The sequence below is a fragment of the Mustela nivalis genome, assembly GCF_964662115.1.
Source record: "Mustela nivalis genome assembly, chromosome: 15".
In the NCBI taxonomy this organism is placed as follows: Eukaryota; Metazoa; Chordata; class Mammalia; order Carnivora; family Mustelidae; genus Mustela; species Mustela nivalis.
Genome location: NC_139034.1, coordinates 12,731,050 through 12,751,072, shown reverse-complemented (window position 1 = coordinate 12,751,072; position 20,023 = coordinate 12,731,050). Strand labels below are relative to the sequence as shown.

The window sequence follows — 20,023 nt, the reverse complement described above, 5'->3', positions numbered from 1 at the left end:
CAAGGGACAACCTGCTTCACCGAGAACCTGAGCAAACTCAGGGGCATGGGCTAGATACAGCCCATCTCAAAGACCTGACTTCTTCTGTCTGCTGTGGACCCACAGGGCTGGGCCATGTGAATATGTCTGTATCATGGTTCAACCTAGGGGCTTGTGCTCCAGTGTGAAGATCAGAGAGAGAACATGGGTCCAAGTCAACATGCGGCTGGGCAGTGAACTTTTAGAACGAAATCTCAGAAGGGCCTTTGGGTCATGTTGCCACGTTCTGTGACATGGAAGTGAATCACCAAGTCAGGACCACACTCAGGGTCACAAAAACATGTCTACAAAGGAGTTGGGGAACCAATGGAGCCCCTGAAGGGACACTGTGAAGATCCCTGCAGGGTCCGGGCCTTGCCCAGAATCAGACTCGTAGGGAGGCTTAGCAGGCTTGAACCCAGCTCTTTGAGTGTCCTCAAAGTTGGGGTCTGGGATGCAACGTAGCCATTCACTGGGGGCTCTGTAAAAGTTTTTCTGGAAGGAAGTGGCTGTCAGCCTGGAAATGTGATCGGGCTGAGGGTGATCATTGATATCCTAGAGCGGAGACATATGCCAAGGTTCTTGTCTGAGGAGGATCCCGGGTCATGGCAACCCACTGGATGGACCCCTATCTGCATCACACCCTTTAGAAAGGAGAGAATGGCCTGCATCCTGGAACAGGCGGTCTCTAGGGGTAAGGGTACATTCTGACCATCAAGGGCCAAGACTCCAGTCCCCTCTTTAGGGTTTGCGTTGAAAATTCGAAGCCTAAGAACTTGGGAAGCTATTACCCAGCCCTCTGTAAGTGGGGCTGTCCTCTTCTGGGACTCCAGAACGTGAGCACCGATGAACACATGTGTGCACACAGGAGCTTGTGTGCTGGTGCACACAAACACACACCCCAGGAGGGACTGTGGGGTGGGATCTGATGAGTAGCAGATTCCAAGAAGTTGATAGGAGGGAGGAAATTGGGTGGGAGGTATTTCCTACATGTGACAGCACTCCTCTAACATCATAGCTATTATCCAACCTATGCCTGTGGACATCTGATAGAAAGACATGCTGGAATCATCCATATTTGGCAGAGAAGGGACCATCCCTGTCAGGCACAATGGCTTATCTAAGGTCCAAACCAGGTAAGTATAGAGACTTGTGTCTGAAACCAGGTGTGTTTGCAAGCTGGGGCCCTGGCTGCTCCCAGACCTTCCCTGGGGGCCTGTTCCGAGGGGTGTGTTGGGGTCACTGTGTACAGATGAGATGTGTCCTTGCATGCAGAAGGGGCAAGAGGAGATGGCAGACCGGAGCACTGATCGTGTAGGGGTCCAACCAGGAGTGGGCCTTGGTAGGGGATCACAGGAAGTGATGTCACTTCCTTGACAACCTGCCCCCAGAACTTGGAACCCCTGCAACCAGGCACCCACATTCTAGTCCGGTAGCAGGGTTACTGGGCTCAGGACATCTGACACAGAAAGATGTTTTCGTGTTGTGTGCCGAGTTTCCGGGGCTCTGGGTGTCAGAACCCCCAGGAAAATGGCTTGTTTTCATGTTGCAGGCATTGGCTGAAACCACCCCCACGATGCCTCAGGATATTTCGAGGGAGACGCCATAAGGTACTTACTTCTGAGGAGACTAGGCGATGCCCACCCCTCTGAACCGTCCTAGGGAAGCCCCATCCCTTCCTCTGGAGTTTGAGGGGAGGAGGGATATGTGGGGGTTCCTGCCCATGGGCTGGAGGAGGGTGAGCACAGTGGATACCCTGGTGATCCCTTCTTGTTCACACCAATGTCATGGTGGGCAGGGTGCACCGGGGATTCCTGAGGTGCCTCTGAGCTGTGCCAGAGCACACCAAGGTCCTGAAGCTGGGCCACGTTTCTCTCCTTGGGGGAGGGCTCTGCATCCTGGGCTATGGTGTGTCTGGAATGGAGCGCCCTGGGTCTGAAGACCAGCAAAGGCCTCCAAACAGGGCTCTAAGGCCTCCTGCCTGGCTGCTGGGCACTGTCTTTACAGAACGCTCCAGAGGACATGGTGGAGGAGGTGAACGAGGAGAATCCTTGCTCTCCTTCCTCCAAGGACAAGAAGCCACACAGGGCCAACAGAGTCTGGCGCTGGCTCAGGGTGAGTGCAGGTGCTGGGGAGACCCGACCCCTGGGGCACTGATGCAACACCAAGGGCCCCACTTCCTAGAAGCCAGCCTGGCCTCCTAGAGTCCTGAACTCCCATGAATCTGCATCCCATCTCTTCCCCAAACTGGCCCTCATGGTCCTGCCCATGCCTTGGACAGAAGCACAGCCATTGTCCACATACTTATAGGAGTATCATTAAAGAGACTTTAGACCAGGTCTCATCCCGTTGATCTAGACTCCTTTTGCCCTGGCCTAGGCATTTTCCTAACTCGTGCTCCCAGGTGCCCCCACTGGCCCACAGTCCTTCCTCAAGTTCTTCAAGTATTGCAAATCATCATTTGCAAGAATGAGTTGGGAAACTCTGATCCAAAGAGACATGGGGCCCATGGTACTCTGTCTCTTGCTCTGCGCTTTGGTATTGATGGAACACATGGTTGGGGCCCCCCCAAGGACAGGAACAGGGGCCTCACTGCACTGCACTGCACGGCAGTCCGTAAGGCCAGTCATTGATCACAGCCATGGAGCCCTTTACTGGGGCAGGACTGGATGTAATCCCTTCTGTGGCCAATGCATAGTGCTGCATCCTACAGCCTCCATGCCCTCCAATCCTAAGCCCTCTTGCCTAAAACATCTCTGTGTTCTCATCTCAAGATATGTTGGGTGCCTGGGTGGCTCAGGGGGTTCAGCCTCTGCCTGCAGCTCAGGTCATGGTCTCAGGGTCCTAGGATTGAGGCCCACATCATGGGTCTCTGCTGAGTGGGGAGCCTGTTTCCCCCTCTCTGTCTGGCTGCCTCTCTGCCTATTTGTGACCTCTCTCTGTGTCAAATGAATAAATAAAATGTCTTTTGAAAAAATAAAAAGAATGGGCTATGTCATCAGAAATCACAGGATCCATGCCACTCACGCAGGGACATGCTATCGATACTCTACTCACAAAGGGTCCTGAGATTCTAGGAAGTTGAGACATCATTTCTATCAATTCTTTATATGGATACCAAGAACATTTTCTCTTTGCCTTAAAGGCTTCTTAACTGATTGGTTGATTGATGGATTTGAGAGAGAGACAGGGGGAGAGTGGGGAGAAGCAGAGGGAGAGACAGAATCCTCAAGCAGACACTGCCCTATGGACACAGCCAGCTCTATGAGGAACAAAGCCTCAGGACACGGAGACCATGACCTGAAGCAAAACCAAGAGCCTTAGGCTGAACCCAATGAGACACTGAGTCAGTGATTGTTTTTCAGACTCTGGGCTCTTTTGTCCCACCTCTTGCAGAAGTCCCTGAGATCTGGGGGCTCATTCTGCCCTCCAAGCCCCAACCCTCCTGGTGGCCACAGCACTGACTCATGTCTCCTCTGATTCACCTCAGGGGAAAAATGGTTCAACCAGGAAGAGGACGAGGACCTCACTGCTGATGGCAGAGCGGGCCAACAAGCTGGAGGACGCAATTGATCACCTGGTGCCTGCCATCCTCAGACAAGATCTACACTGTGTCCACACCTTTCTGGACACATACGACACCTTTGCCAGCACCGGGGAGGTGATGGACCAACTATGTGCAAGGTGAGCATCCTCCCCTGCCCCTAACTGTCCCGTGGGAATAGGCCAATGCCTGGTTGTGAGACTTTGGCAGGTCCCCAAGCTTCCCCAAACTTTCCCTTACTCCTAACTGGGGCAGAGGTATTATAGGGACTCAGTGGCAGGTGTCAGAAAGGACACCTGGCAGCCTGCGCCGGTGGAAAAGTCTGCTGGAGGGCCTGTGGGCATGCTCTTTGAACACTCCCGTGCCCCTCATGATGAAGCCTCTGCCTAATCCCTACTCTCACTGTGATCTTGAGCAGGGCTCCTTTGCCATTGAAAGGGAGATCTGAGATTCTTTCTGGGGTCTGTGTCTGGATGAATCCAGAACAATCATCCCTGGGGGTGAGCAGGGCCAGGCCCCCTCAGATGTTGGTGATGGGCTGGTTGGGGCCCTTTCATTCAGCAAGCATTCAGGAAGCCCCGGTAGGTGGAGGCGATTATCTCGGAGCTGAATGGGATCCCGGCACAGAACAGACAGCACCCCAGGGCTGCAGGCTAGTCGAGGGTCAGAGGGTGAGAGCCAACATCCGCAAACATCTCATGTGATGCCCCCTGGCCTCCTCCAGATTCGGGTGCTATTACTCCACGTATGAAGAGGTCAAGAGATCCCAGGAGCAGCGCGACATGTGAGTAAGCTTTGGCTGCTCCAGGAGGGCCTTCCCTCTCCAGCAGGGCAGTGAGGGTCCTGTGAGTTCAAGGGGCTGATGGACCTTCATGCACACCTCTGTGATTCCTGCTTTAGGGTAAATGTCTGAGAGCTTCTACTGGAAACTAGGAAGGTGCCCTGGGGAGCTGGGGTAGGTGTGTGAGCACTGTGGGAGAGCAGAGGGGCATGGAGGACAGTTTCCACCCCTGAGAGGGTCATGCTCCATCCCTGCCACCTCCCAACCCTCTCTCTGCCCCAATTCTGGGACCCAGAACGCAGGATTTAGGAACCATCGTAGAGCAGTATGTTGGCACCTGCATGCTGGGTGCTCAGAGGGGGCTCAGGGAGAGTGGTGACCCAGTAGAGCCCAGGGAGCAGCAGCCATCCCACACCCTGTGGGAGGTGAGTGTCAGTGGAAACAGACCCACTCTCATGGCACCTAGTGACTGGGCAGAGGAGGTAACGGTGGAGGTATGGGGAGGGTCCGGGGAAGGCCTGGCTAGAGACAGAGTCCCTTTGTTCCCTCCTCGGTTGGATCTTCACGGAGCAGAGGCGAGTGCAGTGAGGGTAATTAAGAGGCCAGACACCACCCCTCCCTGGGCACATGCAGTGAATTGAAGTGGCTTGTGGCCAAGGAGACAGACTGAGGAGTGTGTCCAGCTCCCCTAAGAAGTCCAGAAATGATCACCCCATTGATCACGGACTCCCACTCCTAGAGGCTTTTGGCCAGCCCGCCGTCTGGGAGCAGGCCTGTCTCGGGCAGGACTGCCAGGTCGCAATTGGACAAGGAGTCCGACTGGTCTCAGGCAGGAGCTGACAGCCCAGGGGCCCAGGTTCCCACAGGGGTTCCCTGGGATTTTGGTTTGGATGCATACCTTGTCCTCTGACTTTTCTGTCTCCATGTCTGTCCCCAGGGCCATCTATGCCATCCTAAACACCTGGGTGGAAAAGTATCCAGAAGATTTTGTGGAGCCTCCAGAGTTTCCCAGCTTGCATACGCTGCTGGCCTACCTGCAGGTCTATGTGCCGGGCTCAGACCTGCAGCGCCATGCCCAGCTTCTGCTGACAGAAATTCAATGCCCTCCCAGAAAGGCCACGGAGCCAGAGGCTGGGGGTGAGGAGGACTGGGGGTAACTGGTGTGGGCCTGAGGAGGAGGCAGGGTGGCCACCCTGAGGAAGCCTCCGTAGATTGTAATTGGGCCGAAGAGAGTGAGTCGTCTCAGATCCCTGTCCCCATGGGCTTCCGTCGGGGACACCTTCCAGGGGCTGGGTCTTGAACGCAGGCCACGCTGAGTGGTGGGGAAAGGGAAAGGCAAAAGGGAAGTCAATCAAGCTGATGATGCTTTCTCTTCTTGGAGCTACAGCACCGGCCCCAGAGCCAGATCAGGAAGTTGTTCCAGCAGCCCCTCTGGCACCCGCTGCACCTCTGGGACCAGGGCAGATGGTCGTCAGGGCCCTCGTTCACTTCTCTGCCACGGAAGAGCCACCAGGCCTTTTGACTTTCCTGGATGACCAGCAGGGTCCTGCCCCCGAGCTGCCGCCACCTGCCTCCGTGGAGCAAGCAGTCTCGGCCCCGGAGATGCCGCCCCCTGCCTCCGAGGAGCAAGCAGGCTCGGCCCCAGAGCTGCCGCCCCCTGCCTCCGTGGAGCAAGCAGGCTCGGCCCCAGAGCTGCCGCCCCCTGCCTCCGTGGAGCAAGCAGGCTCGGCCCCCGAGCTGCCGCCCCCTGCCTCCGTGGAGCAAGCAGGCTCGGCCCCCGAGCTGCCGCCCCCTGCCTCCGTGGAGCAAGCAGTCTCGGTCCCCGAGCTGCCGCCCCCTGCCTCCGTGGAGCAAGCAGTCTCGGCCCCCGAGCTGCCGCCCCCTGCCTCCGTGGAGCAAGCAGTCTCGGTCCCCGAGCTGCTGCCCCCTGCCTACGTGGAGCAAGCAGCCGAGCTGCAGCCCCCTGCCTCCGTGGAGCAAGCAGGCTCGGCCCCTGAGCTGCCGCCCCCTGCCTACGTGGAGCAAGCAGGCTCGGCCCCCGAGCTGCCGCCCCCTGCCTCCGTGGAGCAAGCAGGCTTGGCCCCTGAGCAGCAGCTCGTGCTGGTTGGACCCCCAGAGCATATCTCCTCCTCCCCCGTCATTTCCTTTTTTATCATATTTGTGTTCTGTGTTCACCTCTATAATTACTTCTTAGATTTAATTTATTAAAGTAGAATTTGAGTTTACATAAAATTTTACTCACATCCTTTGCAGTGGGATATGGAGGTTTCATTAGGTCCATTCAGGGTGTTGCACAACCATGTCGTTCTACGACGTTTCCGTCACAGAGACACCCGCGCTCCTCATCGCTCACTGCTCTGTCCCTCGCCCAGTCCCTGCAACCGCTGCTCTGCTCTCTGTCTCCCCCACTTCACCTCGACTTGGATTTTCCTCTGCCTGGAATCCTACAATATGGCCTTCTGTGTGTGTCTGCAGAATATAAGCGTGATTCCCCTCTTTTCAAACTTTGTTATACAAATAACATTTTATTACATAGGAATGTTCCTGAAAGAACAAAGATCACGGGAAGCCCCCAAATGAACTATTTTCATTCTGAGCTAGGTTTCCCATTTAGAAGCATGCCTTGAAAAGCAGAAACCATGAGAGAAATGTCTGGGTCCATGAGACACCTTTACATGCTTTCAATTTCCCGGGTAGTCTGCGTTTCAACTATTCTGATGGGCATCTTATCAAATATTAAAATCATATCTTAAATATTCTCCTTTCTTGCTAACAAGTTAGGTCATAAAAGAGTTCTTTAGGCTTTATCCAGACTATGTCTATTTAGTCAATAATGATTTAAAGATGAAAAAAAGAAGGCACGTTCCTTCTACCAAGGAATAATCCCCCATCACACATGGCATCCTTCTTCCCTGCCTTTCCTCTTCTCAGGTCATGAACAAATGGACCTCAGTGAGACAGGAGTTGTGTAGAGTTTAACCTTTCCAGGTTCTTTTCATTACATACTACAGTGTTTGGGGTGGATTCACTGGAGGGTGGTTAATGCCCAGAGAAATGACCATTGCTCCAGCTCCTTCTTTCCTTGAGCAATCGGGGAGAGGTGACAGAACTCCCAGCCCTGTAGCTTGGGAAGCTGGTAGGAGGCACAGGTTTTAGTGTGTAAGGTTCTCATTTAGCCTCAGAAGGGTTGAGTTTGATGTGACGTAGTAACATCATAGAGCAAAGCCCAGGAAGCTACTATGTCTACAAGTCTATCACTTCGGACAGGTCTGAACTGGAGATGGTGATTGGCATTAAAAAAAGGAGGTGGATCTTCACATCACCATGGCAACAGCAAGGAGGGCTCTAGTTTGGGGGATTGGGTGGGGGAATTCTGTGACTTCCATTCAAGGGCAGGTCAGAGCTGCCTTCTCTCGAAGCAGGTCCAAACCCTGGCTGGGCTGTTTGAGCCTGCCACTTAACTGCACAACCTGTAAATACAGGAGAAACCAAACCTTAAACCATAAACCGCAAATAGGAACAGTTATTGTTGTTAGAATTGATTTTGAACTTTTTATGGCTTCACTTAACACCAAATGCACTATAAGTGGATAATAAATATTAAACAGAAAACCCTTAATGGCATGACAATACATTTTCAGAGGAATATTACTTAATGCATCCGTTGCTAGACTTTGCTTGGGGCTGGAGTGGCCCTCCTCCTCAGGAACTCTAGGGCAAAAATTCAGGGACACTGAGGAGTCTGGAAAAGAGAGCTGAGTCATTGCCCTCAGTTTCACCCTTTCAAGTTCTTATCTAGGGAAAAACCAGGCGTGCTGTGCTGCCATTCTGTTCAAGAGGGGAAAGAGAAAGGAAATGAATAATTACAAGGAATTGAAGAGATGCAAATTTCCCTTGGCTGCCAAGCTGCTGGTGGATCAAGATGTCTCTTTACAGAGGATTTTCATCCGGTTTAATTTGCTTTACTTTCAAGTGAAGAAAGGAGAGGATGTCAGAACACAGGAAACCATAAAGAGACAAACCCAAGGAATAAGAGGAAAGGAAAGAAAAACTTCTTGCTACTAAAAATGCAAGTTACTGCTGTTCTATCAGCAAAAAGAAACTGCACAAAATTACCATGGGAAGAAATCCTTTAGGGGAACCCCGGTGGCCATGGGGAAGTGTGTCTTTAGGTCCCCTGTCATGTTAATTCTCTCTACCTTTGCACCCCCACTTCCCCTCAGCCCATCTTAGGACTGTTTCAAATGACTACCCACTATCAGACAAGCCCCATATCATTGGCTAAAAGCCTGTAAGTAAGAAAAAACAAGTTCCCTTTTCTCTTTCACTGACTTGCTCTGGGCCAGGCACTGTGCTGGGCTCTTTGCACACGCATTTGGGTGTCTGGGTCGAGCTCACCTAGTTCTTCCCCAGGACAGAGGGCTGTTCGACTTGCCTGCAGGACCCATGAAGTGCCCTGCAAAGAGTCTGTTGGTGGGGGTCTCTTGAAGAGAGCCTCCCAGAGGTGAGAGAGCTGCTATTCAAGTTTTGAATAGGCTTCCTCTGAGAAACCTTCCTTGACCTCGCGGTGCCCAGTATCTAAGACAGAGCACCCTATATTTCCTATCAGAGCATTTACCACGCTGACTGTCCACTGTCCCCCAGCAGCCTGTGAGCTCCATAAGGCCAAGGGTTGCCCTGATTTTGTTCACCATTGTATCCCTGGGGCAGACCCCAATGCCTGCTAAGTAGTTGGGACTGGAGATGTAGCTGTTGGATAAGTGAATGAATGGGTCAGGGTCGGGAGAGGAGGAGTGTGTCCTAGAACTACTGAGATCTATCACCTGACATCTTCCTGCCCCCCTGAACATAGCCTCAGTAGAAGATGGTACAATGAAATAACCAATGGGAGAAGGAAGTGCCCCTTACAATTCACAGGATGGTCTCGACAGGCTCCATGGGGCCAGCAACTTCAGCAGCCACAGGAAGGGGCACCTGTGTGCTCATCACCATTGGATCTTTGGATTTCTTCTGTGGCTTCAGTTTTGTGCATCCCCAAGGCTCTGGGGCAAGGATCATGGGCCTCATGTTCCCATTCCACTGAAGTAGGCCATGATAGAGGGCAGGAGTTGGCCAACACCAGGCCATATCTGGGGTGCTGATCATGAGCACATGAGGGTCCCTGATGGAGAGGGAAGACCCACATAGACCATTCCTTGGAAATGCTAAGGGTTGCTGTTTGGGGGGGCTTAACATAAGACTTAGCTGGCACGGCCTGGAGAAACCCAGATCTAACGATTATTTCTAATTTTTCAAGGTAGGCTTTCCTTTATTAACCTCATTCTGCTAGTGAGGAAATGGAGCCAAGAAGGCTAGGTTGCTAGCCCTGGGTCATAGAGGTGATGTCCGACTCAGGGTCTGGTGCTGGGCCCCTCACTGGCTACCTCTGTCAGTGCTGCTGGTACAGCTGCCCAGGTTCCACTTAGCCTCGTGGCCCCGAAAGAAAACCTGGCCTGGGGGAGACATAGGGGAAATGAGAGCCCACCAAGGAGGCAACTGCATCAACTGCGGGCTGTGTCCTGGGAAGAGAGTACCATCATCGCCCAGAGGTGGAATTTGTTCTGGAAAGCAGACGCTGTCGGCTGGCCCTGGCATTGTAGCCTGTGGGCAAGGTCTTGGTCAGAGGAGAGTATCTGGCCACTGGCAAGGCAAAATAGGGCATCCATCTCACACACCAAAGGAGATTTGTGCCAGCTTTTCCCTTGCACAGAAATGGGGAAGCGAAGGAACGATTTCAGTAATAAGCATCCGGGCTTCAGGTATTACCAACAGAAGCCATAAAATGGGTGTTTGGATGAGTTATCAGGGCACAAAGAGGCAAAAACCCAATTTAGGAGATGATGTCAAGTGGAGTAAATCCAAACTAATTGGCGTGCTGAGCCTTAACCACTGTAAAGGGAAATCATAACAGATCTTCGTTAAAAAATATGCGGAAGATAAACAAGCTGACTTACCAGCTGGGGAAATCATGATTACTTTTCCAGAGAGCTGCAGTCAAGGCCTGTGCCTTCAGTGTACTGGATTTAATAAATATTTGCTCAGAGTCCTTAGGTTTTGCGTGTTTGTGATGCTCCCGAGCCTGTGGTGGGCTGTGGATGGGCTCAGCCTCAGGCGTCCCCTTGGCTGGTTAACACCCTGGTCTCGTATTCATATTGTTCGGCTTGAAAAAGTGAGTAAGGTCAGTGATGTTCAGGAGGAGCAGGGGTGAACGAGACATCTCTCACAGAAAGACATGGATTTGGGGGGCATGACTCCAGCCTTTCAAGGACAAGGTCACGGACAGGTCTTCTGGGCCCTCGTCAAATGCTGGGGTCAATGGAGGAAAGCCACTGCCAGAGATTCCCAAACCCCAGATTCATGTTTGATAACAGTCAGAGAGAAACCACTTTGCACGTCTGCTTAAAACCTCACTGTGTTCCATAAGAGGTTATGTTCTGGGTTGAAAGAGATACACCATTCTGTTCAGTCGTTGGCCCCGCCGTGGAGAGAACACTCAGAGGCAGGAGCTAGCAAGAAAGGTTCGCACGGGAGGGAAGAACAGCTCCCTTCCGGAATGCTGTCAAGTGTTCTGTTAAGGGTTTTCAGGACACTGTCCCCGGGTTGGGGGGTGGGGTGAGGGGTGTTAGGATTACCTTAAACTGACAGATGACAATGCCGCAGCTCAGAGAGGTTAAGTACCTTGTCCAAAGCGACACAGCCAACGATTAGCAGAGCTGGGATGGCGCTGATCCCTCCGCCCTTCTCCAGAGCAGGGGGGCTTCAGAGCCAAGTCACTGGGGAAACAGGCCCCATCCAGTCCTGGAGTTTTCTTCTTTATGGTGCTCTGCTTCTTTCCAGAGAAGGCAGAGTTTCGGAAGTTTGCTGTGATTCCCAGTGCTCCAAGAGAGTCCCTCGGACAAAGCGCAGGTACTGGTACATGCAGACATCAGTGTCACCAAGGGGTTGAGGCGAACCCCTAGCTCACTTCTTTCTTTTTTTTTTAAGATTTTATTTATTTATTTATTTATTTATTTGACAGAGAGAGAGATCACAAGTAGGCAGAGAGTCAGGCAGAGAGAGGAGGAAGCAGGCTCCCCACTGAGCAGAGAGCCTGACGGGGGTCTCCATCCCAATACCCCGAGATCATGACCCTAGCTGAAAGCAGAGCCTTTAACCCCCTGAGCGACCCAGGCACCCCCTATCATGCCTTTCTTATTGAGTGTCAAGATAGCTTAAGACTCATTTTAACAAAGTCTTTAAAAATACCCCACCTTTTGGAGACATATCAAATGGTAAGAAAAAATTATTAATCATACAAAATATCATCACATTGTACATCTAAATCCGTAATATTGCATAGTGAGAAGTAGAAATTACAACACATGCACAGAACAAAAAAGCTATTCGAGCCCCAAGTTCATGACTAAACAGTCATCTTGTCTATTCCATTTGCTCTATTGTTTGCTGCTGCCTTCCACAGCTATTTATTTTAATCCAGTCCTCTAAAGAGATATTAATAAACTTTAGAACTTCCGTTGTGCCCTTTGCCTCGACACAAGCAAAACAAGTTTATTTTCTTATGCTATGATAGATTGATTTTCCCATTATTCGAGTTTGCTTTTCATGAGGGGCATGGGAGGCACAGAATGTTGCAGAATGTACTATTTAGCCATTTAGGTTTCATCTGTATCTCCGGGACCACACCACATAGGCATGCTAATTAAATCGTGCTGCAATTTCAGAACAGAATTCTAACGAAGCCTCGACCAGAAGGAGGATGAGCGGCGGCTGTGGAGATGGAGACAGGGGTGGGGGGGGTAGGGTGGTCTCAGAAACAGAGGCAGGAGGTGGCGGAGGGGGCACAGACGGAGGAGGGGACGTGAGGATGGAGAGGACACTGGGGACGACACTGCAGAGGGAAGGTGAAACTGTGATAAAGATCTGGGGATAATCTTACCACCTGCCCACCTTTCCAATCTCCTGCCCAATGAGCTGTGACCCACCCAGGGCTCTGATGGCTCTGCCCACCCCACTTCTGCAGGAAGGGGAAGTGGGCTCAGAGCTAAGCTTCCTCAAAGGGCTTCCTCAGCATCCAGTCAAGCCCAAATCCTCAGACCCTCTTTCCTACCTGCAAATCTGACAGCTTTCCACCCTAACTGCCTCCTGATAACTCCAGGCTCCCCTCCCCCATCTCCAGGGCCACTATCCCAGGGCTCCTTCCAGATGCATCCCACGCACCTCACCCCCATCAGCAGGAGGCCTGGGGAACGGGCACTGGGGTCCTTCTGACACCAGAGCTCCAGTATGTATGTTGGGTCTGTTCTGGGGACCAGAAATAAAGGAAGCTTTGAGGCCCCGGGAGGAGATCAGTTATTTGTGATGCTGAGGACAGGAAAAAATACCATGGGGAGTGCTTTCCGCTTGACCTTCCAGCCTGCCTGAGCCCCAAGAGGCTGCTACCCCCTTTAGAACTGCCCTGTGACTCATCTTTTGACCCTTCTGATCCCCACTGTGCTCCCCGCTGGAGAGCTCAAGGGTACTTCCTGTCCTTACCATTCTCACTTGGAACTTCATCACAGGCTGCCTTGGGACATCTCTCATATTGTTCTTTTTAGCTTTTCCATGATGACTTTTCCCATGGGATATTCAAAGCTCTTTCCCATGGGATGTCTGATCTCCACTCCTTAGAGGCAAAGGAGCCCTGGGCACTGGGTGGCAGTCTGGGCATACTGGGGGTGTGGCAATGATTGGGTCAGCCTGTTGCTTCCTGTCCTCTCCTACAAAGTTAAGATGTACGGTAACAGAAGATACTGATGATAGAAGAACTGCTTTTGTTTTGAGGAAGAAGAATTAAGCACTCTTTCAAAGATAATAGATTCAAAATCGTATTTTTCCTTAATTATTTGGAGTGGGAGAGGGAGAAGCAGGTTCCCGCTGAGCAGGGAGCCCAATGCGGGACTTGATCCCAGGACCCTGGGATCATGATCTAAGCTGAAAGCAGAAGCTTAACCAGAGCCACCCAGGCACTCTGAGGTAGTAAAGAATCTTGATGCCATGCCTCATTTATATTTTATCCGGCAGCTAAGGGAAACACAGCTGAGGTTTTTCAACCTATGGAAATAAATGATTAGGGTTGGTTTTCGTCAGGTTGTTCTGGTGTAAAGAAAGAATTAGAAGGGTGTCAGTCCAGAGGCCAAGAAACCGGTCTCACCTCCACTTGCCTGCCAGTCTAGGCAAGAGAGCTGTACAGGCCTGGACTCTGGCAGAGTGATGCTTCAGAGAAAAACAGGAAAGAGAACTGACAGATAAGGTGTCCTGTTGGATTCGAGGGTCAGGGAGAAAGAGCAGGAAGAATAATTTGGGGGGTGAGGGAGGAGGGAAGGAACACAGGGAGAGGGAGACCCTTAAGCAGGTTCCATGCCCAGCACGGAGCCCAATACAGGTTCCAACGTGGGGCTCAATCCCACGACCCTGAAATCATGACCGGAGCCAAAATCAAGAATCTGACACTTAAGGGACTGAGCCACCACGGCACCCCGGGAAGGAGAATGTTTAAGCAACTCTAGGTAGGGTGTACTTACTGACATGAGGAATTTCTGTTTTCTAATGCAGGTAGAGAGGGTAGACTTCCATTTGCACCATAAATAAAACAGCCACTCATGTTTCCAACTTGTTAACACCAGCATACTATGAACCCCTTTCCTTGAAAATCACATGGTATCAATTTCATGCCGGTGGCAAAGTGCCTTAGTTGACAGACATCCTGAAGTTGCTCAAGTCTTTTCTCCTCCACATTCTTTCTTCCACAACAGATTCCCTCTACATCAGCCCCCCCTAGTACCACAAGACACCGAGAGGAGTTCAGACTGAGGGCAAGCATGGAGCCGTTCTGGGCTCTGGTGCAAGTCTGATTTCTATAAAAAGGCATTTAGAAAACAAGGAGCAATGTTGCCATTTTGCCTTTAATGGAAAAGTGGCTAGCGGTTAGAGTAAAAAAAAAAAATCATTTTGTTTAAAAAAATCTCTACCAACTTCTAGGCAATCACTGGGTTTTCAGAAATACACATATACTTGAAAACCAATAGTCTTTATAAAAATAAACTTTGAATGTGCAATTAAAATGGGAGGTCCCCAGTCTTTTTCGGCTGCACAAATGCACAGTAAAAAAAAAGCCAAATTGGTGTGAGATGGGTTTACCCCAGTGCAGAGGGGGATTTCACTTTGGAAGACAGAGCCTGTTTGAAGCGCCTCTTGAGGTCTTGCATGTTGGGAGAGCGCGGCCGGGGAATGATGGAGGCCCTCCTCCTCTCCCCGCTGAGGCTGTGCAGCTTGCTCACCTCTTTACAGAGATGCTGAAACACATCACAGACGTCCTCATAGTTTTCACTGGTGGAAATTTCAAGGAACAGGCTGCCGAGTTCATTGGCCAGTTGAATGCCATCATGCGTTTGCACCTGACGGGCATGGAGAAGGTCTCCCTTGTTGCCCACGATGATGACAGGGGCCCTAGAGTCAGGGTGGACCTTCCGGATGTGGTGGTAAAGGGGACGGATGGACTGGTAGCTGTCGTAGTCTGTGATGGAGTAGACCAGCAGAAAGCCCTCTGCCCACTGCACGCACTTGGACAGGGAATCAACTACTTGGGTCAGGTTGTCTTGGACCTAAGAAAGATCAAAATGAGTCTGGATCAAGGAAGCCCTCAGTGGGAGAGGACTCAAAATAACATCAGAAAAACACTTGCAAAAACGCATTCAAAAGAGAAATGTTAAATACAGTTTGCAGACTGCTACCTAGCTTCTGCAGGAGGCGGCTTTGGATGCAGGAAGAGCAAGCTCCCTGCCTGGGTTATTCTATGGCTGTTGCCAATGCATTATCCTTAAACCCCCGCTTGGCGGATATTCTGTGGCAAGCCCTGGCTGACTGCAGAATGACTTCAATGAGAACTTTCAAAGAAGAATGGCGCAATCTTTAGGGAACTGAAAATAAACAAAACTTTGAAAATAAGCCAAGATAAATATCTTTTCCCAAGCCCATAAAAATATTTTTAGCATGTCCTTTTGAGAATGTTACAGAAACAAATTCCTTCTTTCTGTTCTTCCACAAGAACAACAGAAATTGCTCTCCCTCCAAGGGAGAGCAATTAATAACTTGTTAATCAAGTTAAATTCCTGACTGCTTGCCAGGGGGTTATCTGGTTGCAATTAACTACTTGAGGGAACAGTTACAAACAGAAGCACTCTTGCTGTCCTTGCTAGGGGATAGGACTCGCTCAGGAATCCTACCACCAACAGTTCAGTTAATGGGTTCATGGCCCGGATCTGAAAAAAGCCGTGAGCCCCAACCCCGCAAGTTGTGAGTGATGTCTCACCCAGAGCTGCAAAGAGGCTGTTACCTATCTCTCCCCTTTGGAGATGCTGGACTGGAGGAAGCTGCCAGTCTAACCATCCACTCACCCTGTCCCCACCAGGAGGGTTGCTAACAGCCCCCCTGCAGACAGCCCAGGCCTTCATGGAAATGCCAAACAGGTGTGTTTACACATCTTGCTCCTGCTGGGGAGCCCCCGGGTGTGTGGGAGGTGGTGAGCTGTTTTGCTCCGGGCTGTCCTTACCTGGATGCCCCCGGGGGTGTCCTGGATCTGCAGGGATAGCTGGTCTCCCTCTATGTAGACCAGCCGTGAATACAATTTGCCTGAAGGATGAAGGAGAGTTTGTTTTAAAATTCGTACACACGTATCAGAAAAAAGAAAATCGGAGCATGCGGCCACAAAAGCACAGAACACGAAATTATTCTAACCTGTATTCGGTTCATAATCGCCGATGAATCTCTTGGTCAGGAAGCGCACGATCATTGCTGAAAAGGAAAAATAGGAAAAACAGTTAAATCAGTTAAATAGAACAGAACAGTAAAGCCGGGACGCTCTCGTGGAAAAGGAGAGGGCACCGGGCCGCAGAACAGCGGGTATTGCCCGCGTTGCAAAGCTCTGCAAAGCCAAAGGTGCGGCCGTGGCAGTCTCCCACGGGTTTTGCGGCGGGTGTGACCGCAGGTGTCCACCTGCCGCGCCAGCCTCCCTCCTCCTGCAGGGGGCAAGCCTGGCGCGAGCCCAGGAGTAGACGCCCCGGGGAAGCAGCGGGGAAAGCGGGCTGGCGGGGGAGAGCCGTGGCTGGCGCGGAAACTTCTAGGTTCTTCCTGGCGCTCCATCCCCCTCCCCTCCGCCCAGAGCTCCGGCTCTTCCCCAACGCCCGGTCGTCCCCGCGCGGCCCCCTGGGTACTCACCGCTCTTGCCCACCCGGCCGGCGCCCAGCACGGCCAGCTTGATGTCCTTGGGCAGGAGGCAGTCGGAGGAGGACTCGGGGATGGGCGCGAGCAAACAGTGCCCCGACATGGTTGGCGGCCGCATGGAGAGCGCGTCTGTCGAGCGGGTCCCGCCACCGAGAGCGCAAGCCGGCCGAGCCGGGCCTCGAGCGCGGCGGAGCGGTTCGCCAGCAGACAGCGTAGGATCACAGGTGCGCGGGGACCGCGGCGTCCGACAGAGCTTGCAGGGTGGGCGGTTTTTAAAGGGCTGGGCGCGCGCCGTGGGGGCGGGGCGGCCGCCTCCGGCCCCACCCCTTCCCGCCCCTTCCCTCGGCGGCGGAGAAGGCCGACGCAGGAGTGACGAGTGGCCGGGCCCCGAGGGCGGGCGCACCCGCTCACCGCCTGCCGCGCTCCGCCCGGGGCCCCAGAAGGACCGCCACAGTCCCGCGAGCGCGTGGGAGGCCTCTCGTCAGGCTGTGCCGGCGCCGCTCGGGGGGCCCTCCACCCCGCAGAGGCTAGCCCGTGTCACTAGACCAGTGGGTGAACCCGAGATCAGTTCTGAGCTGCGGGAGGGAAGAAAGAAGAAAAAGTGCCATCAGTCGGATGTTTCTGCAACAATGGGAGGGATAAATTCCTGTTGGGTCTGTTGCCCTTTTTATTTTCATAAGATGCTGAGGGGTGACATTACTAAGGAAAAAGGAGAAGGGTAAAGCCCTGAATTAGGAGCCGAGTAAGGGAATTGCAGTCACTGTGACTGCTCCAGGTTTGTGAAGCCTTGGGTCAGTAATTGCTGCTCAGGCTCCAACCTCAGACCCTCCCTGCTGGCCTTGGTTTAATCCGCTCATTGGTGAACACTCAATACACATTCCATCCTCTGGGAGCTTTGGCTCTTTGGACTAATTCTCTGTCATTAATACTGTCCTATGCACTTGAGTCATGCATTTGCTTTTATTATTCACGTACTTTTTTTAAAAAAAGATTTTATTTATTTATTTATTTATTTGACAGAGAGACACGGAAACAGAGACAACACAAGCAGGGGAGAGGGAGAAGCAGGCTTCCCACTGAACAGGTAGCCTGATAAGGGGCTGCATCCCAGGACCTCACTGGGATCATGATCACGAAGGCAGACTCTTAACCAACTGAGCCACCCAGATGCCCCCAAGCATTTACTTCCAAGTGTAAAATGAAGTTTAGAATAAGGATGGGGAGTTGGAAGAAGGGGACACAAAAGAGACAAATGGCCTGGTCTTGGGTTTGGGGAGCCCACCATAGTAAGACAGAAGGCTTGGGATTTGATCCTTACAGGTTAGAACTTCATGCTTTTGGCCTCCAGTATACCAGCCTCATATGTTGAATTGTCTAATGGAGGGCCCCATCCTTATCGCTTTCTCTGTCTTGGTTGTATTAGTTAGCTTTTGCTGCAAACTGCTGGAAACTTAATGTTTTAAAACAGCAACCCCCCTTAGTTGCTCACCTGTGTAGGTCAGTGGGTACATTATCCTAATCTAGGCCAGACTCAGTTGACCTCGGCTGGGCCCTTTCATGTATCTGCAAAGAGCTGGGAGCCGGGGATGGTAGCTGGCCAGCTGTCAGCAGTGGTGGGGGAGGGGCAGTGGCAGATTCACAAGTTTGAGTCCACCCACCCACCCACACACACACTGGCTGGCTAAGGTTTGCTCTCCCCGTGGCTGAGCAGGTTTCAGAGTGAAAAGGCTCCTTGAGCCTCACTCCAGGGTGGAAACCATAACCTCTGCTGCAGTCACAATTCCAGCCCAAATTCAAGGAGAGGGGAAGGGATCCACTCCACTCCTCCGCAGAGGGCACTGAAATCACATTTGAAAGGGCTGTGTGGCTCAGTCATCGGTTCATCATCGAGATCTTGGTCTCCACTCAGGGGCTCAGGTCATAATCTCTGGGTTGGGAGATGGAGCCCTGCCTTGGACTCACCCCTCAGTAGGGAGTCCGCTTCCTCTCCCTCTGTCCTCCCCTCCCCTCCTCCGGGCTCATTCACTACCTATCTCTCTGAAATAAATATTTTAAAGAAAAAAGAAAGGGCTGGGTGGGATGCAGAGAGGGATAGAGAATGGAATCCACTTTCAGCAACCAGCTACACGAATGCATGTTTCCCTCCATCTACTCAGAATTCCAAACCAGCAACCTAGGAGCCATCCTTGACTCCAACCACTCTCACTTCAAGTTCCACCATTTCTATTGCCTACACCCCTTGGCATCTCCCCCTTTCCAGCCCCACTGCTTTCTTCACCTCTCAGGGGAATTCTTCAGGACTCCCGCTGTAGACTAGGACTAGATGAGGACTTGTTTATGTGCTCCTCTCTTGGAAGCTTTCTTCGATCAGCCATCCCTGCCCCTATCTCCCAGTTGCTCCCTCTTAGGACACTCTTAGCAGCACTGATCTCAACTGTTACTTTCTGTAAAATTTGTTTCGTGAGTGTCTCAGCGGATGGGGAGGGGCGCAGGGGCAGAGACTCTAGCTTGTGTCTTTAGCACCAGCACATAGTGACACCCTGGACTTAGAAGGTCCTTTTTCATTGACCAACTTTCTGAATGAATAAATGATGTCTTCACTGTGTGAACTGGAAAAGACAGGAGTCATGTGTGTAACCATTACCCCAATAGCTTGGTTTTGAGAGCAACCTACTCTCTAGAGAAAGTGTTCCAGGAAATGTCCTGAGATGAACTGCTGTATTTCAGTTGCACTGACTTTTGGCAGCTTACAAGGCAATCCCCTTCTGTTCAACTTCAGTTTAACTGGAAAGACTTAAAGCAGGGCACCTCATTCCTTGACAGGGGAGAGAGAACCATAAAGACAGTTACTATTTATAGAACAACCATGAAACTATTAGGCTCCAGGGATCCTTCAGCTCTTCAGTGACAGGGATCCAAATTGTTGGTCCCAGATGCTCTTGGCTCTCTTTGAACACAAAATGGACCCTGTTTCACCAAACACCAAGTCCTCACCAAAGCAAGGGAGAGTGGGACTCTATTCATCTCCATTATGAAATGAAATAATTCTCAGAACCCAGCAGACTTTCTCTTACCTCTCAGTCTCCAGTACTGAGAAGCTGAGAGTTTATCCAAGTACTTTTTGCTAAAAAGACTGGGATTGTCACTACCTTAGAACAACCCTAACTCCTCCCCAGGAGCTAGCAGACAACTTGCTCCCCCATTAAAAATCAAGAAATAGAAGAACGGGTAACTGTTGAGCAAGAATCACCCAACTCTGCCACAAACACCTTTCACTCTCCTGGGATTAAAATGCAGAACTGTCAAGGGAAAAGAGAGCACTTTCTTGGCTGAATCTTGGACTTACCGCTACACCTCATTCCATATCCTATATTCCCTGTCAG

General features: G+C 51.6%; 2 protein-coding genes across 3 annotated transcripts; one reads left to right on the top strand and one right to left on the bottom strand.

Annotated features, from left to right (window-relative positions):
- The first annotated feature begins 1,451 nt into the window (after positions 1 to 1,451).
- On the top strand, positions 1,452 to 4,418 carry LOC309848771 (ral guanine nucleotide dissociation stimulator-like). Of its 2 annotated transcripts, none has more exons than XM_082700759.1 (4): positions 1,452 to 1,528; positions 2,026 to 2,133; positions 3,509 to 3,702; positions 4,287 to 4,418. In XM_082700759.1, the coding sequence occupies exons 2-4, from the start codon at positions 2,041 to 2,043 to the stop codon at positions 4,348 to 4,350; spliced, it is 351 nt and encodes a 116-aa protein (XP_082556885.1). In that variant the 5' UTR covers positions 1,452 to 1,528; positions 2,026 to 2,040; the 3' UTR covers positions 4,351 to 4,418. The 2 variants fall into 2 exon arrangements, with proteins under 2 accessions (XP_082556885.1, XP_082556884.1); XM_082700758.1 differs by having other exon boundaries at positions 1,464 to 1,628.
- A 9,886-nt stretch (positions 4,419 to 14,304) lies between these two features.
- Positions 14,305 to 16,932, bottom strand: RASL11A (RAS like family 11 member A). Its single transcript, XM_082700753.1, has 4 exons — positions 16,635 to 16,932; positions 16,155 to 16,211; positions 15,970 to 16,049; positions 14,305 to 15,022 (listed from the first exon to the last, which is right to left on the bottom strand). The coding sequence occupies exons 1-4, from the start codon at positions 16,756 to 16,758 to the stop codon at positions 14,555 to 14,557; spliced, it is 729 nt and encodes a 242-aa protein (XP_082556879.1). The 5' UTR covers positions 16,759 to 16,932; the 3' UTR covers positions 14,305 to 14,554.
- Positions 16,933 to 20,023: the final 3,091 nt, after the last annotated feature.

Excerpts from the sequence above, each read along its gene's own strand:
- LOC309848771 (XM_082700758.1), top strand. The coding sequence starts at position 1,491 with ATGTTTTCGTGTTGTGTGCCGAGTTTCCGGGGCTCTGGGTGTCAGAAC. Across the intron at positions 1,629-2,025 it reads TTCGAGGGAGACGCCATAAG|AACGCTCCAGAGGACATGGT; the intron begins GTACTTACTTCT and ends CTGTCTTTACAG. Across the intron at positions 3,703-4,286 it reads ATGGACCAACTATGTGCAAG|ATTCGGGTGCTATTACTCCA; the intron begins GTGAGCATCCTC and ends GGCCTCCTCCAG.
- RASL11A (XM_082700753.1), bottom strand. The coding sequence starts at position 16,758 with ATGCGGCCGCCAACCATGTCGGGGCACTGTTTGCTCGCGCCCATCCCC. Across the intron at positions 16,212-16,634 it reads CGGCCGGGTGGGCAAGAGCG|CAATGATCGTGCGCTTCCTG; the intron begins GTGAGTACCCAG and ends TTTCCTTTTCAG. Across the intron at positions 15,023-15,969 it reads ACACCCCCGGGGGCATCCAG|GTCCAAGACAACCTGACCCA; the intron begins GTAAGGACAGCC and ends GATCTTTCTTAG.